Genomic DNA, 18,557 nt, shown 5'->3' with positions numbered 1-18,557 from the left:
GCCATCAGACTGAGAACATCTTGCTGGCAAACAGCATAGAAGAATACTTTTAGGCTGCATTCACACCTGAGTGTTTTCAGCTTGTAAAACGCTCATCTCAAAAGTTCCAAAAATGCCCAACAAGCACATTCCCATTCATTTAACCGCTTCAGCCCCGAAAGATTTTACCCCCTTCCTGACCAGAGCACTTTTTGCGATTCGGCTTTAACTGACAATTGTGTGGTCGTGCGACGTAACTAAACAAAATTGACGTCCTTTTTTCCCCACAAATAGAGCTTTCTTTTGGTGGTATTTGATCACCTCTGCGGTTTTTATTTTTTGCACTATAAACAAAAAAAAAAACAAAAAAAAAAAAAAAGCGACAATTTTGAAAAAAAAAAAGCAATATTTTACACTTTTTGATCTAATATCCCCCAAAAATATATATAAAAAAAACAAAAAAAAACATTTTTTTTCCTCGGTTTAGGCCGATATGTATTCTTCTACATATTTTTGGTAAAAAAAAAAAAAATTGCAATAAGCGTATATTGATTGGTTTGCGCAAAAGTTATAGCGTCTACAAAATAGGGGATAGATTTATAGCATTTTTTTTATAATTTTTTTTTTATAATTAGAAATGGCAGCGATCTGCTTTTTTTGTGGTGACTGCGATATTATGGCACAGACACATCGGACACTTTTGACACTATTTTGGGACCACTGTCATTTATACAGCGATCAGTGCTATAAAAATGCACCAATTACTGTATAAATTACACTGGCAGGGAAGGGGTTAAACACTAGGGGGCGATTCTAACTGTGGGGGAGGGGTGGACTTCCACTCACATGACAGCGATCGCCGCTCCCGATGACAGGGAGCAGTGATCCCTGTCATGTCACAAGGCAGAACGGGGAAACGCCTTGTTTACATAGACACTTCCCCCGTTCTGCGGCTCCGTGACACGATCGCCGGGACACGGCGGACATCAAGTCTGTGGGTCCCGTGGGCAAGGTCACGCTGTCTGCGGCGGGCGCGCGAGCTCCCGCTAGCCCCGCCAATTAAAGGGGACGTACAGGTACGCCCGTTTGCCCACCGCTGCCATTGTGCTGATGTATATCGGTGTACAGCGGTCGGCAAGTGGTTAAAGGGCTCCTGTTTACATCTGAGCATTCTGTTGCCTGAAGCAAAACGCCTGAAACTCAAAAAAGTACACAAGCTTCTTTTTAGGCAGATTACAGGCATTTTTCTGCTTTTTACATTTGTGACCTTTTCACCTGTACAAAATCGCAGCAATAAAAATGCGGTAAAAATCACGCCAAAATCGCGGGACTTTCTTCCTGAAAACGAAACACTCAGGTGTGAACGCAGCCTAAGCCACGTGACAGTCGATTTCAACACCCCAAGCTCCATCAGCATATAAACTTTAATACAGACTTGGAAAAATCATAAGCAATATTCAGTGTAAAGGAAAAAAAAAGGCCTGACCTGTACACAGCGCAGACACGACCGTGGCGGATTTATGAGATAATTGAACCATGTAAATACCACACACACTGCGGCTCAAATAGGAAAAAAAAAAAAAAAAAATATCTGTTACATTTGTGTGGAAGGAGGGAAAACCACAGACCACTTATTTATGGCTCTAAACCAACAGCTAAGTCAACAGAAAAAAGGGAAAAATAATAAATGCTCTCATGGCCGTCAAAGAAATATGTCCCTAACAAATGGGGGTTTTATGGGCTGCTCTCAGTCTACCGCCGTGACCCACATATGGTGCAAGGAGAACGTTCTTCTACACAAAAGGCAAAAGAAAACCTCAAACTTATTCAGTGACGATCTTTACAGGAAGCCCTGGTTGTGTAAAACTTTGGCCAAATACACACTCACCGGCCACTTTATTAGGTGGCACACCTGTTCAATCGCTTGGTCACACAAATTGCTAACCAGCCAATCACACGGCACCAACTCAATGAGTTTAGACATGGTGAAGCCGACTTGCTGAAGTTCAAACCGAGCATCAAAATGGGTAAGAAAGGGGATTTAAGTGACTTTGGATGTGGCATGGATGTTGGTGTCAGACGGGCTGGTCTCTGGATTTCAAAAACTGCTGATCTACTGGGTATTTTCACACACAACCATCTCTCGGGTTTACAGAGAATGGTCCAAAAAAGAGAAAATATCCAGTGAGTGGCTGTTGTGTGGAGGAAAATGCTTTGTTGATGTCAGAGGAGAATGGGCAGAATGGTTTGAGATGATAGAAAGGCAACAGTAACTCAAATAACCACTTGTTACATCCAAGGTATGCAGAATACCATCTCTGAAAGCACTGTACACATTGAACCTTGAAGCAGATGGGCTACAGCAGCAGAAGACAACACCAGATGCCACTCCCGTCAGCCAAGAACAGGAAACTGAGGCTACAATGCACACAGGCTCACCAAAATTGGACAATAGAAGATTGGAAAAACGTTGCCTGGTCTGATGAGTCTCGATTTCAGCTGCGACATTCAGATGGTGGGGTCAGAATTTGGCATAAACAACATGAAAGCATGGATCCATCCATCCATCAACGGTTCAGGCTGGTGGTGGTGTAATGGTGGGGGGGATAATTTCTTGGCACACTTTGGGCCTCTTAGTACCAATTGAGCATCGTTTAACACCACGGCCTACCTGAATATTGTTGCTGACCATGTCCATCCCTTTATGACTACAGTGTACCCATCTTCTGATGGCTCCTTCCAGCAGGATAATGCACCATGTCACAAAGATCAAATCATCTCACCACTGGTTTCTTGAACATGACAATGAGATCACTGTACTCCAATGGCCTCCACAGTCACCAGATCTCATCCAATAGAGCAGTGGTTCTCAACCTCAGTCCTGAAGTACCTCCAACGGACCATGTTTTGGGAACTTCCCTTAGATAAAATAGCTCTCATCAATACCATGTCATGGAGATTGATTTAAAGAAGCTGTGCAAAGTAAAGGAAAACCTGAAAACATGGCCTGTTGGGGTACTTGAGGGATGTGGTAGAACGGGAGATTTGCATCATGGATGTGCAGCCGACTAATGTGCAACAATTGTGTGATGCTATCATGTCAATATGGACCAAAATCTGAGAAATTTTTCCAACCCCTTGTTGAATCTATGCCATGAAGAATTAAGACCGTTCTGAAGGCTAAAGGGGGTCCAACCCGGTACTAGCAAGGTGTACGTAATAAAGTGTCCGGTGAGTGTATATGTGAATAAAAAAATGAAAGCTTTCGGTTCACATGTAGTACACCTGTTATTACGTTTAAAACAATGTTCATTTGTTTGGTAGTTCTTTATGTTAAGGGCAAGAAATGGGTCTTCGATAAAAAAAAAAAAAAATAGCGAGAGACATCGGTGCCTGAAAAGTAGCTGCCTTTATAGGCTTAGCTAACCCATAGTGCTCTGGGAACTCCTTTCTCATGCATTAAAGCTGAACTACAAGCAGGTATAAAACCCCAATAATTATAGTCACATATTTATTAAAGCTGAACAGCTAAATACGCAGCAGAAATACATATAATGGAGCGGTTATACCCACCAAAGAATTTGTATACATCCAGTTCTCGGATTTACACAGCTCTGCCACACAGTAAAGCACTGCATGGCAGAGAAAGAGACCTCCACTTTTGTTGAAAAAGAAAAAAGAAGAAAAAAAAAAAAAAAAAGACATTCCCCTCTGGGTGATCTATGTACATTGCAAGGATTTTAACAAACTTTGTTGCAGATTCCTACCTTTTGTTATTCTGAATAAATAGCGATTTGTTTGCCTGTCGCCATGTGCAAAGCGAATGTGAATGGGAGCAAATTTTAGAATTACCAATCAGCTGATACACATGATTTCTAACCACTTCAATACCGGGCACTTATACACCTTCCTGCCCAGACCAATTTTCAGCTTTCAGCGCTGTCACTCTTTGAATGACAATTGCACGGTCATACAATGCTGTACCCAAACTAAATTTTTATCATTTTGTTCGCACAAATAGAGCTTTCTTTTGGTGGCATTTGATCACCTCTGGGATTTTTATTTTCTGCTAAATAAAAAAAAAGACTGAAAATTTTGAAAAAAATGTTTTTTTTGTTTGTTACAAAACTGTCAATAAGTAAGTTTTCGCCTTCACTGATGGGGCTGCACTGACGGGCACTGATGAGGTGGCACTGTTGGGCACTAATATGCATCACTGATGGGTACACATAGGTGGCACCGATGGGCACTGAAAGGCGGCACGGATGTACACTAATAAATGGTACTGATGGATGCCAATCAGTGCCAAACAATAATGCCTGCCAATCAGTGATGCCCATTGTGGGCACTGATTGGCATACCTGGTGGTGACTAGTGGTGGCATCTCCCTGGTGGTCCAGTGTGGGCATAAGCTGCGCTTATAATCGATCAGCACAGACTCCCCTTGTCAGAGGAGCAGCCGATTGGCTCTCTACTCGCGTCTGACAGACGCGAGTGAGGAAAAGCCGATCAACGGCTCTTCCCGTTTACATCGTGATCAGCCGTGAATGATTGGACACGGCTGATCATGTGGTAAAGAGTCTCCGTCAGAGCAGACTGAGAGGATGAGCTCACAGTGCCTCTCACTTCTTGTCAGAGACACCGAGCTCAATGGACAGCTTAGAGTCTTGGACCAATGGTAAATTACCATTGGCCCAAGCTGTCCAATATAAATGCTGCAGTGGAGGCACACCTCTCACTGCAGTGTCATAGAAGGGGGCATGTCTAAAAGACAAATACTGGTCAGGATATTAAAACCACTTTGCCGCCGTCATTTTGCTATATGGCGGGCGGCAAGTGGCTAATGAGGAAAATCGCAGGGTCTGCATCCCTTTAGATATGATTAACCCCTTGTGAGTATCTCACCAAAACTGAAATTTTTGTTGCAGAGGATGAGCAAAATCTGATTTGTATCTTAGTGAAAACTACCTGGGGAAATCAGTGAGCCAATCACACAAAAAAAAAAAAAAAAGCCACGACATTTCTGGGGGGCATTCTGTATACCGTCTGTGTAGAGAACGAATCAGGGTTGCCATATTGCATTTTACAGAAATTTGCAGATTTAGGCTCGGCACACACTGCTGCGACAGCAAAGCCGCAAGAATTTCTCTGCGACTTTCTTCCGACTTGATCAGACTTAGATGCTATTTAGGAGTCTGTACAAGGGCTGAAATCGCATCCAAGTCGGACCAAAGTAGTGCAGGAACCTTTTCTAAAGTTGGAGCGACTTGCGTAGTATCAGTTGAGACCGCGCTCATAGGGAATCATTAAATTTGACATGTCATGTGACTTGGGATCTCACAAGTCGGATCCTATGTTGCAGCAGATTGAACCGAGCCTATAATGAAAAGGTAATTTTTAAAAATGATATCTATTATAATTAAAAATATCACGACTTTTTTTTTTCCCACGAAAGTGGAGAAGCAGAAGACCGATGATCATCTCCCTGTCACTCTTCACCTATTAGTATGTTCCCTGCAGTACAGCACAACTGTCTTACTCAGTGTTGCCAACTGTCAGTATTTTTACTGGCAGCCAGTAAAATAAACAGGCATTTCCCCCCTGCCAGTAAATGTCAGTGACAGGAAAAGGTTACTAGTAAAAAAATATGGCTGTGACGCTTGGCTTGGAATGCATGCACAGTTTCGACCAGAGCAGGCCGAGACCCAAGTGCCTGCTACAATGTGTTTGGTCGGTGCCGATAGGGGGCGGGTCTGGCAGAAGGTGCAAGGGAGCTAAGCGGAGCGGCCGGAGCCTCATGTGCAAGACGGGAACAAGGCAAGCGGGGAGCGGGACTGTCAGTGCTGTTTGGACTGGAGTGAAATGAAGGGACCACCTGGTGTGGAAAGAGACTGTCACTGTGACTCAGGAGGGGACATGTCAGTGAGATGTCCTCGTCTGTGCTGCAGAACACTGCTGTCAGTGTCACTGAGAGTCAATTTCATGTGTGTGTGCTGTCCATTCTAATTTATTGTCCTCCTGATTCCTGTCCCCAGTGGCGGCGGCGAACACCCCCTCCCCCAGTGGCCTGGCACAGCAACCTCCAACCCCCCCACAGGCTGTCCGGCCCGGCACCTACCTGCTCATGTGGTGGAGCTGTGGTGTCCTCTCCTGGAGTGTGGGCAGTGGCCGCAGCGGCTCCGGTGTCCCCTCCTCCAGCTTCCTCCGCTGTGTGTCTTCCGCCAAAGTGCTAGGCATCCAATAGGATCGCCTGGCGCTTTGGCCAATCGGGAAACAGGTCTCACAGACCTGCCTCTTGAAACGGGGAGGAATTTCAGTGTGAAAATAGCGAAAATTAAATCGCTATGGTCACACAACTGGGTGGGGTCACCCTTTTTTGAAGCCTATTAGAGCCTCTAGCTCTAATCAGGTGCTTAAAAAAAAACGCCCCGCCGCATTGGAATCCATGGTCCCGCACCACTGATATGTAGATCAGGGGGCCGGATGCATGGGTAGGGGAGGCGGTGCCCATGCGCCCTCTATGGACGGGCCGCCACTGCCTGTTCCTAAGCTACTTACTGTATAGAAAATTAAATAAGAAATTTTATTTTGCCTTAATACAGTGGGGAAAATTATTATTTGATCAACTGCAGATGTTGTAAGTTTGCCCACTTATAAAGAAATGAAGGGTCTATAATTTTTAATCATAATTGAATCATTTAATTATAGGTGTATTTTAAATGATAGAGACAGAATATCAACCAAAAATCCAGAAGAAAAAAAAAACATGATACAAATGTTATAAATTGAGTTGCAATTCAGTTAGTAAAATAAGTATTTGATCCTCAAGCAAAACATGACTTAGTAGTTGGTGGAAAAACCCTTGTTGGCAATCACAGAGGTAAGACGTTTCTTGTAGCTGGTGACCAGGTTTGCACATATCTCAGGAGGGATTTTGGTCCACTCTACTTTACAGATCTTCTCTAAATCCGTAAGGTTTTTGGCTGTCGCTTGGCAACTCGAAGTTTTAGCTCCCTCCGTAAATTTTCTATAGGATTAAGGCCTGGAGACTGACGAGGCCACTCCATGAATCTAATGTGTTCCTTCTTGAGCCACTCCTTTGTTGCCTTGGCGGTATGTTTTGGGTCATTGTCATGCTGGAAGACCCATCCACAACCCATCTTCAGTGTTCTGGCTGAGGGAAGAAGGTTCTCATCCAAGATTTTACAATACTGTACATGGGCCCGTCCATTTGCCCCTCAATGCGGCAAAGTCGGTCTGTATCTTTAGCAGAGAAACCGACCCAAAGCATGTTTCCACCTCCGTGCTTGACTGTAGCGATGGTGTTCTTAGGGTCATTTTCCAAACTTTTCTTCCTCCAAACATGTCAAGTAAAGTTAATGCCAAAGAGCTCAATTTTGGTCTCATCTGACCACAACACTTTCTCCCAATCGTTCTCTGAATCATTTAGATGCTCATTGGTAAACTTGAGATACATGCGCCTTCTTGAGGAGGGGGACCTTGCGGACCCTGCAGGATTTCAATCTATAGCGGCATATTGTGTTACCAATAGTTTGTTTGTCGACTGCGGGCCCAACTGCCTTGAGATCATTCACAAGCTCTTCCTGTGTAGTTCTGGGCTGATCCCTCACTTTTCTTGTGATCATCCTTACCCCATGAGGCATAATCCTGCTCGGAGCTCCAGACTGAGGGCAATTGATGGTTATTTTGTATTTCTTACATTTGCGAATAATTGCTCCAACAGTTGTCTCCTTCTCACCAAAGCTTCTTGGTGATGGTCTTGTAGCCCATTCCAGCCTTGTGCTGGTCTACAATCTTGTCCCGGACATCCTTTGACAGCTCTTTGGTCTTACCCATGATGGTGAGGTTTAAATGAAAGGAGATTCTGTGGACAGGTGCCTTTTATAGACATAACGAGTTGTAGTTAGGAGCACCTTCCTAAATTGACAGACTAACCTGTGTTCAACATGAGCACATACTGTAGCCAGAATTATTGTTGGTTGCAAGGGGATCAAATACTTGTTTTACTCACTGAACTGCAACTCAATTTATAACATGTGTATCATGTTTTTTCTGTATTTTTGGTTAATATTCTGTCTCTATCATTTAAAATACACCTATGATAACAATTATAGACCCTTCATTTAGTTTTAAATGGGAAAACTTACAAAATCTGCAGGGGGATCAAATTATCAAATTATTATTTCCCCACTGTATCTACCTTAACCACTTCAGCCCCGGAAGAATTTACCCCCTTCATTACTGGGCCATTTTTTTGCGATATGGCACTGCATCGTGCGACGCTGTACCCAAACAAAATTTATGTCCTTTTTTTTCCCCACAAATTGAGCTTTCTTTTGGTGGTATTTGATCACCTCTGCGTTTTTTTATTTTTTTTTTATATCGCAAAAAAAAACAAAAAAAAAAAAAAAAAACACAATTTTGAAAAAAAAAAAATATGTATATATTTTTTCCTTTTTGCTACAATATATATATATATCCCAAAATTTAAAAAAAAAAAATCTTCCTCAGTTTATGCCGATATATATTCTTCTACATATTTTTTTTTCTCCAAAATCGCAATAAGCGTATATTGATTGGTTTGTGAAAAAGTTATCGAGTCTACAAAATAGGGGATAGATTTATGGCATTATTATTATTTTTTTACCAGTAATGTCGGCAAACTGCGATTTTTATCGCGACTGACATAGCGGCGGACAGATCGGACACTTTTGAGGGACCTTTGACATTTACACAGCGATCAGAGCTAAAAAAAAATAGCCACTGATTACTGTATAAATGTCACTGGCAAAAAAGGGGTTAACACTAGGGGGCGATCAAGGGGTTAAACATGTTCCCTCTGGGAGGAGACCGATCGTTGTATATACTAGGGAACACACGATCTCTCTCCTCTGCCCTGCCAGAACATGGATTTGTTCGTTTACACACACATCCCCGTTCTGGCCCTGTCAGGAGCGATCGCGGCCGCCGTGCATGCACATCGGCTCCTCAGTGATGCGGCGGGTGCGCACATGCCCCCTATACCCCTTAAAGCGGCCGACATACAGCCACGAGGAGCCAACCTGCCACAGTATAACTGCGACGGCTGGTGGGGAACCAGTTCAATCATATTGCTAATTGCATATTGTACTTCTTTGTAGCCTAAATACTGAAATTTGCACTTAAAACTAATTTTGAAACTTTTGAAAATGCCAGTAAATTTCAATCAGGCAGGTTGGCAGCACTGTATAAAGTGGAAAATCCACGCTATCCCCTCTAAAATTGTACAAAAAAAAAAAATATATATATATATATATAGATATAACAAACAATGTAAGGTGCTGTAACTAAAAAAACCTGAATATTCAGCTCATAAACGTGTCCTTCCCAGTCGATGCCCAATATGGAGAAATGCGTCGGATAGAGCTGTAGGACCTGATGTCACCACACACCAGCTGGCTGGCTTGAGCCGCGGCTGAGAGTCTCCTTTGAATATACCGCTAATCGTTTCTTTGTGGATGTCAGTTTGCTCATCAAATGGAATAAAGGAAACCTTTGATTTTAGCAATATTGCACCATGAAGTATTCTTTCTTCCTTTTATAAATACCCTTCACAAGTGAACTTACCCTGATAAGGGTCCCACGGAGCATACCGCAGCACTTGGAACTGTTGGAGGAGAGGATCCGGAGATTGGATGTGTGTGAACATGCTGTCCCGGCTGGAGCAATAATCAAATATAATTAAATATAACATAATTAAAGATCCAACAGATCTGGTAAGCGGCCCTCTGGCTTTCCTCTTTTATTTCCTGGCTGTTTCTGTGGAAATATATGGTGATCGGAGCAATCGTTTTCCTTTAAAGGGTTCAGATCTATGGATGTATATGGAATGACACTCACTATGGACTTTTCATTTTATATTGGCATCTTTTTTTGTGCATGCTTTCACATATATGGTTGTGTATATATATTTTTGGTTGCGCATCTAACTTTTTTTTTATACAGGTTGGCAGCACTGGCCTGACTCTTTGTGCTGTCCCTCCCTCTTCCAGTCTGAGCTTTGCTCTGCAGGGGATTGCAAATTAAAGTCTAATTCAAGTAATTGCACTGTTTGCATAAAAAAACAATAAATTATGTACTTCTGATGAATGTGGAGCCCTCCCAGTTCCAGTCATGTAATGACTTTATTTGCAGCGGATGCCCGATTGGTGGCTGTAGACAGTGCGCCCCTTCAGTTTTGTACAGGGGGGGTTTTATGTATCTGGGACAGAGCATGGTCTGGAAAACACATCAGCGTTAAGTAGCAGGCAGGTTTCCCAGAGTTCTCTTAGTCGTCTCCTCCTTAATAGGCACTCCTTATTGCTCCAGGAAGACGGAATGCCTTATTGCATTTTTTTTTTTTTAGGCTTTCACGGTACAACTTGGCCCTGTGCTATTATTACCAAAGGCTGGTTTAAAAGAAAAAAAAAATGAAATAAATGTGAGGACACTGGGCAACGTTTACACGCACGGTGTATTTTCCATGTGGCTTTCATTACTACGGAGCTATAAAACACATGAAATTGCCCTCTGGGTCAAACAGCTAAAACTCCCCAGGAAATTGGCTCAGACACTGATTGGCTGAGATCTGGTTGTGTCAAAGACGAGAACACAAGCTTTAATTAAAACATTTGGAAAAAAATTTTTTTTGGAAAAAAACCAAGCATTTCCAGTTTGGATTAGTTCACAATTACTCATACTGTAACAGGAACTATTTTAAGGTGTTTAGCATTGAGAGTAATTGTACCCTTCGAGCGGTTTAAGAAATACATTTAAATACAATATTCATTTAGCAAATACTATCTAATACTATATTTTTTTATTTTCTACAATAGAATTTCCCACATACCCCCCTTTTTTTTTCTGCAAATACAATCCTTGTCAATTGGGATACATTTTTTTTTTCTTTTTTTAACCACTTGACCTTTGGAAGATTTACCCTCTTCATGACCAGGCCATACGGCACTGCGTTAATTTAACTGACAATTGCGCGGTCATGCAACACAATAAAACTTTAGGTGCTTTTTTTTTCCCCCACAAATCGAACTTTCTTTTGGTGGTATTTGATCACCTGAGTTTTTTTATTTTTCGCACTATAAACAAAAAAAGCTGAAAATTTTGGAATTTTTTTTTTTTTGCCTTCTGCTATAAAAAACATATCCAATAAAAAAAAAAAAATTAAAAAAATGTAGAAAATCGATTTTCTTAATACAATTTAAGCCAATATGTATTCTGCTACATAGTTTTGTTAAAAAAATCCCAATAAACGTATATTGATTGGTTTGCGAAAAAGTTATAGCGTCTACAAACTAACTATGGCATTTATACTGGAATTTTTTTATTATTCATTTTTTTTATACAAGGAATGGCAGCGAATAGCGACTTATAGCGGGACTGCGACATTGCGGCGGACAGATCGGACACAAAGCGACACATTTTGCAAACCAGTGACACTAATACAGTGATCAGTGCTAAAATATCTGCAGTCACTGTACTAATGACACTGGCGGGGAAGGGGTTAAACATCTAGGGCAATCGAAGGGTTAAATGTGTGCCTAGCCAGTGTTTTAGTAAACACTGTGTGCTGCTTTTACTAGGGGAAGAAATGGGTTCTACTTCTTGATTTGGCAGATCGCCGTTCTGTGTATATTACTGACGATCGGCGGGTGCCAGAGGACATTGAGTGCCCGGCAACCGCAGATCAGCTTCTGTTGTGAATATTCACAGCAGCAGTGGCACGCCCCCTGCAGACAGAAATGCTAAATTTTAATATTATATTATAATATTATAATATATATATATATATATATATATATATATATATATATATATATATATATATATATATATATATATATATATATATATATATATATATATATATATATATATATATATATTCATATATTCATTCCGGTATAAATTGTTAAATATATAATATTGTAATTGGAATATTAACCACTGATTACTCTTTATTCTAGATTTTCATGGTTGGTTTTAATTTTATCATTTTCGACTCATATTTGTAATATGTATGCAGGGCTACTTTTAGAAATCAAGGGCCCCCATACAGCCTACCGGACAGGCCCCACCCCCCCACCCCCCACCCCCCGACCGAAAGTGACTAAGGACATAGATCAGTCCCTTTCTCTGCAACCTCAGCTGCACAGATGAATGAATAGGAAGAGCCCCGAGGCTTCCTGCTCATTTACAAATTGAAGCACAGTAAATACAGTTTACTATGCTTTAGTGGTGAATGGACAAAAGAGTGATTGGTACCGATTGCTCACTGTGTTCATTCAGGAAAGGAAGGGGCCAGAAAATGACATTTACCAGCCGCTTCCCCTGCTCTCCATCCTGAAACATCCCCCTGTGCACATGCAGCAGCTGTCGGAGGGAAGCTGAAAGCAATGCGGGGGGAAAGGGGCACCCAGACAGCAGATGGAAGGGGGCGCATTTGCTAGAACCAATCCCACAGCAGTGCAGCCAGATGGAGAAAGAGGAGGAAAAGCTGGCAGTGCTGCAGGGGGAGGCAGAAGAGGATCAGTGTCTGCAATAAGACAGTACAGCTTGCCCTCCGACTTAGCAGGTGCTCGGGACCCCTTTTGAACTTATGGTGCCCGGGCCCAGTACAGGAGAGCTGGCTGTACTGCCTTATCAGAGGCCCATTATGTACTGTATGTATTGAATATCACAGATTTTGCAATTTTATATTACTGTACATTTACAGATACTGTTTGCGCTGCACTGGGAAACCGTATTTATTTGTATTAGTATCATTTGTTTGCATACAGCGCTGCACTTATTCACTCTTTTTGGTACACTATTGCATAAGTGAGAATCACTTATTTAGTGCTAGCTTTGCTGTTCCCGATTTACTTATTTCTATGGTTAGGTATAGTTAGGTATATACAGTATGTCACAAAAGTGAGTACACCCCTCACATTTTTGTAAATATTTTATTATATCTTTTCATGTGATAACACTGAAGAAATGACACTTTGCTACAAAGTAAAGTAGTGAGTGTACAGCTTGTATAACAGTGTAAATTTGCTGTCCCCTCAAAATAACTCAACACAGCGATTAACGTCTAAACCGCTGGCAACAAAAGTGAGTACACCCCTAAGGGAAAATGTCCAAATTGGGCCAAAAGTGTCAATATTGTGTGGCCATTATTTTGAATTTTCCAGCACTGCCTTAACCCTCTTGGGCATGGAGTTCACCAGAGCTTCACAGGTCGCCACTGGAGTCCTCTTCCCCTCCTCCATGACAACATCACAGAGCTGGTGGATGTTAGAGACCTTGCGCTCCTCCACCTTCTGTTTGAGGATGTCCCACAGGTGCTCAATAGGGTTTAGGTCTGGAGACATGCTTGACCATCACCTTTACCCTCAGCTTCTCTAGCAAGTCAGTGGTCGTCTTGGAGGTGTGTTTGGGGTCATGTTTGAATACCGCCCTGTGGCCCAGTCTCCAAAGGAAGGGGATCATGCTCTGCTTCAGTATGTCACAGTACATGTTGGCATTCATGGTTCCCTCAATGAACTGTAGCTCCCCAGTGCCAACAGGACATTGCCACCACCATGCTTGACTGTAGGCAAGACACATTTGTCTTTGTACTCCTCACCTGGCTGCCGCCACACACACACGACATCACCAAATAAGTTTATCTTGGTCTCATCAGACCACAGGACACAGTTCCAGTAATCCATGTCCTTAGTCTGCTTGTCTTCAGCAAACTGTTTGTTGGCTTTCTTGTGCATCATCTTTAGAAAAGGCTTCCTTCTGGGATGACAGCCATGCAGACCAATTTGATGCAGTGTGCGGCGTATGGTCTGAGCACTGACAGGTTGACCCCCCACCCCTTCAACCTCTGCAGCAATGCTGGCAGCACTCATAAATCTATTTCCCAAAGACAACCTCTGGATAAGACACTGAGCACGTGCATTCAACTTCTCTGGTAGATCACGGCGAGGCCTGTTCTGATTGGAACCTGTCCTGTTAAACCGCTGTATGCTCTTGACCACCGTGCTGCAGCTCAGTTTCAGGGTCTTGGCAATCTTCTTATAGCCTAGGCCATCTTTATGTAGAGCAACAATTCTTTTTTTCAGATCCTCAGAGAGTTCTTTGTCATGAGGTGCCATGTTGAACTTCCAGTGATCAGAAAGAGAGTTTGAGTGATGACACCAAATTTAACACACCTGCTCCCCATTCACACCTGAGACCTTGTAACACTAACGAGTCACATGACACCGGGGAGGGAAAATGGCTAATTGAGCCCAATTTGGACATTTTCACTTAGGGGTGTACTCACTTTTATTGCCAGTGGTTTAGATATTAACGGCTGTGTGTTGAGTTATTTTGAGGGGACAGCAAATTTACACTGTTATACAAGCTGTACACTCACTACTTTACATTGTAGCAAAGTGTCATTTCTTCAGTGTTGTCACATGAAAAGATATAATAAAATATTTACAAAAATGTGAGGGGTGTACTCACTTTTGTGAGATACTGTAGTTGCACAGCCTATATTTGATAATGCTTTGTGGATTAGCATTAGCGGTCCTCCAAATAACACACGCTGCACAATTCCAATTTTTTTTTATATTTTTGTTACTAGAAGGACAGTGGAAAATTCTGGGTAGTGAAGAGCAGATTTTTATTTTTGCACTGACCTCAAAATAACTTTTCTGGGAACGGATTCCAGATGTACGTCAGCCAAAAGGCTTACAGACAGCTAAGCAAAAGTTCTGAGAGGCTTAATAAGTTGACATATGGTGCCTCTCTAACTACAAATGGGCTACTTCCAGGCATTTTGCTCTCCTCACACAATTGTAAAAGTAAGTAAAATTAGGCGGGCGATTAACTTTTAATGGGAAACTGGAATGGTTTTGATCAATTTGATCAGTTTATAAACAGATGTTTTATGTCATTTTTGTGCACCAAATGCAAAATGTTTATTTTTAAGATCTCAAAATAATAAATAGTATATTACTCTCCAAAATATCTGCAATGACCTATGGAGGCATGCCACTACTGGCTGCTCAGGGAAGGGTAATATCTGTAGGGGTCCCTACTGCCCAGGTGTGTAGGGGACCCCCATGGGCGAGCAACCACCAAAGCTTACCTTATACCCAAACAATGCTCCCAGCCTTCTTTGCACCCTCTTCCTTCCCTTTGAGTCTTATGGGAAATTCTTCTGATCTATAGGACTTCTTTGCAGGATACAAAAACCATATCCAAGGTACTCTTCAGTACATTGACAAAACTGGGCTATTAGAAGAGCTGTTTGGCCCTAACCCCTGTGTTGCAGCCATGCACACTAATAATCTTTTAGGGCCCTGGATAAGCTCTTTCCTACTTTCTAATAAATGATGCTGAGGAGTTCAACCATAGCCCAGTGCTCTAGACTTACAGCGAATAAAGACAATTAAAGGCAGAAGCTATTGATGTATAGGTACTGACTCCCCCAACATCTATGTGGTACCTGGTCTCCTTCCCTGCCACATATATACACAGTGCTAAATACTAAATGACAAGTAAAATCTGCAATTTTCATAGGAAAGAGTTAAAAGAAAAATCCACTGTCAATAAAAAAAATTACATAATGGGGGTTATTTACGAAAGGCAAATCCACTTTGCACTGAAAGTGCACTTGGAAGTGCAGTCGCTCTAAATCTAAAGGGGAAGATCTGAAATGAGGGGAAGCTCTGCTGATTTTATCATCCAATCATGTGCAAGCTAAAATGCTGTTTTTTTTTTATTTTCCTTGCATGTCCCCCTCGGACCTACAGCGACTGCACTTCCAAGTGCACTTGCTGTGCAAAGTGGATTTTCCTTTAGTAAATAAACCCCATTGTGTACTTACACCATTTTGTAATATAATGCTATTAAAAAAAGTACCTTTACATTTCAGTCTACAGCTGCTAAAACTTTTCAGGAAATACACTACATGGACAAAGGTATATAAGAACTTCCACATGTGGTAACTAAGGATGAGCTCCGGCGTGTTCGCACAGCCCACGTGCAGAGCCCGCCAGGAAGTCGGCTCTGCGCTGTGCTAATCACAAGCAGTGAGACATTGTCCAAATGCGTGGCTGCAGAGATGGAGGAATGGCTCACTGCCTGTGATTAGCGCAGCGCCGACTTCCTGGTGGGAACTGCACGTGGGCTGTGCAAACACCCTGGAGGTCATCCTTAGTGGTAATCTACCTTCTAGCATGGCTGGGCCATTATGCACAAAGCCAGCTCCACAAAGACAAGGTTTGATTAGTTTTGTGTGGAGGACTCAAATGGCCTGCACAGAGCTCTGACCTCAACCCTACTGATCACCTTGGGGGTGAATTGGAAGCCAGGTCTTCTTATCCAACATTAGTAACTAACTGACCTCAGAAATGCTTTTTTGGCTGAATTGGCACAAATTCCCACAGGCACACTCCAATATATTGTGGAAATACATCCCAGAAAAGTGTGAGCCGTTATGTCTGTAAAAAGGGAAGGGAAGGGAGAGGTCCACTTGATCTCCATTATTTTGGAATAGGTCTCCAACAAGTTCTTCTAGGTGTTATGGTCATGTATCACATACATTACCAGAAGTATTGGGACGCCTGCCTTTACATGCACAAACTTTAATGGCATCCCAGTCTTGGTATGTAGGGTTCAATATTAAGTTGGCCCACCCTTTGCAGCTATAACAGCTTCAACTCTTCTGGGAAGGCCGTCCACAAGGTTTAGGAGTGTGTCTATGCAAATGTTTGACCATTCTTCCAGAAGCACATTTGTGAGGTCAGGCACTGATATTGGACAAGAAGGCCTGGCTTGCAGTCTCCGCTCTAATTCATCCCAAAGGTGTTCTATCGGTTAGAGGTCAGGACTCTGTGCAGCCCAGTCAAGTTCCTCCACCCCAAAGTCGCTCATCCATGTCTTTATGGACCTCACTTTGTGCACTGGTGCGCAGTCATGTTAGACCAGGAAGGGGCCATCCCCAAACTGCTCACACAGTTGGGAGCAGGAAATTGTCCAAAATGTCTTGGTATGCTGACGCCTTAAAGTGGATATAAACCCACTCTCATCCATTCTAAACTACTGCCATAGGGGTTATCTATAAGGATATACATGCCTCCTGCATGTATCCTCACCTGTCAAATGTCTCCCCTCTGTCTGTTATGAGACCCCAAAAACTGCAGATTCTGTGGGTGTGTCTGGAGCTCGGTGGGTGGAGTCGTGATGTCAGTAGACTCCCCGCCCACCTCTACACTCCCCTTGTCAACATGAATTTTCTCCTGTCTATTTCTTACACTGAACTTCTGCTATGATGTCTAACATCCAGTCAAAACCCAGAAAAGTCACCACACGACTTCAGCATGCCCAATCATGCTGAGGTGTGGAGCAGCCAATCCTGGGAGAGCTGGAGAAGAAAGGAGGGGGGATGAGAATTAAACATAATGCCTCTCTAATGCTTGTGCATGAGATATGTAAAATCACCTGTCACTCACAGCAAGGGGGGGGGGGGGGGTTCTGACTGGTACTTCTCTGTCCATTTTTATCTCACTGAAAAAAAAAAAAAAAAAAAAAAAAAAAAAGAAGAAGGATTGCTCAGAGCTGGATTAACTCTTTGTGGCAAGACTGGACACAGATGATATGAAATCCTATACTGTACGAGTTAAAAAAAAAAAAAATTTGGGGGTTTACATCCACTTTAAGAGTTCCCTTCACTGGAACTAAGGGGCCAAGCCCAACCCCTGAAAAGCAACCCCACACCATAATCCCCCCTCCACCAAATGATTTGGACCAGCGCGCAAAGCAAGGTCCATAAAGACATGGACGAGTTTGAGGTGGAGGAATTTTACTGGCTTGCAGCGTCCTTAACTCAACCCGATAGGACATGATCGAAAAGGTCTGCCGATTGACTCCCGGGCAGCTCTCTCAGCCAATGGCTGAGAGGGCCGACCGGAGTGTTCTGACAGAAGGGCTGCCCCCGTCAGAACACAACAGTGCGGCAGGGGGGAATCGCTGTACGAACATCGGATTGCTACTACAGCGGCTCCTCCTGAGCTGTGCGTACTAGGCTGAAGCCACTGTGCTGCCCAATTATAATATGGCATTATAATTCATATTACAGGAGGAAAAACTTTTTGGTTGCTAATGGAGGAGGGTGCTTAGATATTTACAGTCTTCTATTCATTACCCTCCACAAGCAAAAAAAAAAAAAAAAAAAAGAAGATCAGAGATTCCCATAGGAGAGGGAATCTCCTATGGGTTGAATTCAGCCGGTTGAAATTAAAACAAGGACTCAGACATACACAGCCCTTAGTTACATAGTGAGGTAATACATTGGGAGCAGCACCTCTCTGTAAAGAGTTGGTTTAGGAAACTTTTTTGTACATATTGGCCATTACAGAACTCACTGACCGTGAAAATTTTCTTACCTTGATATCCTGAGACTATCTGTACAACATCATCGTACACCATTAATGTGGCTGAGCGCTCAGGCAGCAATTCAAGGCTCAGAAAGGAGAACACTGCAAGAGAAAAATCACAGC

General features: G+C 42.6%; 1 protein-coding gene across 1 annotated transcript in view; it reads right to left on the bottom strand.

The window, feature by feature from the left end:
• The window catches only part of FAM171A1 (family with sequence similarity 171 member A1), a 177,194-nt gene that overhangs the window by 59,407 nt on the left and 99,230 nt on the right, over positions 1-18,557 (bottom strand). The window contains exon 3 of the mRNA XM_073629669.1: positions 18,444-18,536. Within this exon, the coding sequence (XP_073485770.1) occupies positions 18,444-18,536 (93 nt within the window). The remainder of the gene's footprint in view (positions 1-18,443; positions 18,537-18,557) is intronic.

Source organism: Aquarana catesbeiana, linkage group LG05, assembly GCF_042186555.1.
Source record: "Aquarana catesbeiana isolate 2022-GZ linkage group LG05, ASM4218655v1, whole genome shotgun sequence".
NCBI lineage: Eukaryota > Metazoa > Chordata > Amphibia > Anura > Ranidae > Aquarana > Aquarana catesbeiana.
The sequence above is the reverse complement of the archived record's forward strand: the minus strand, read 5'-3'. Positions and strand labels throughout refer to the sequence as shown.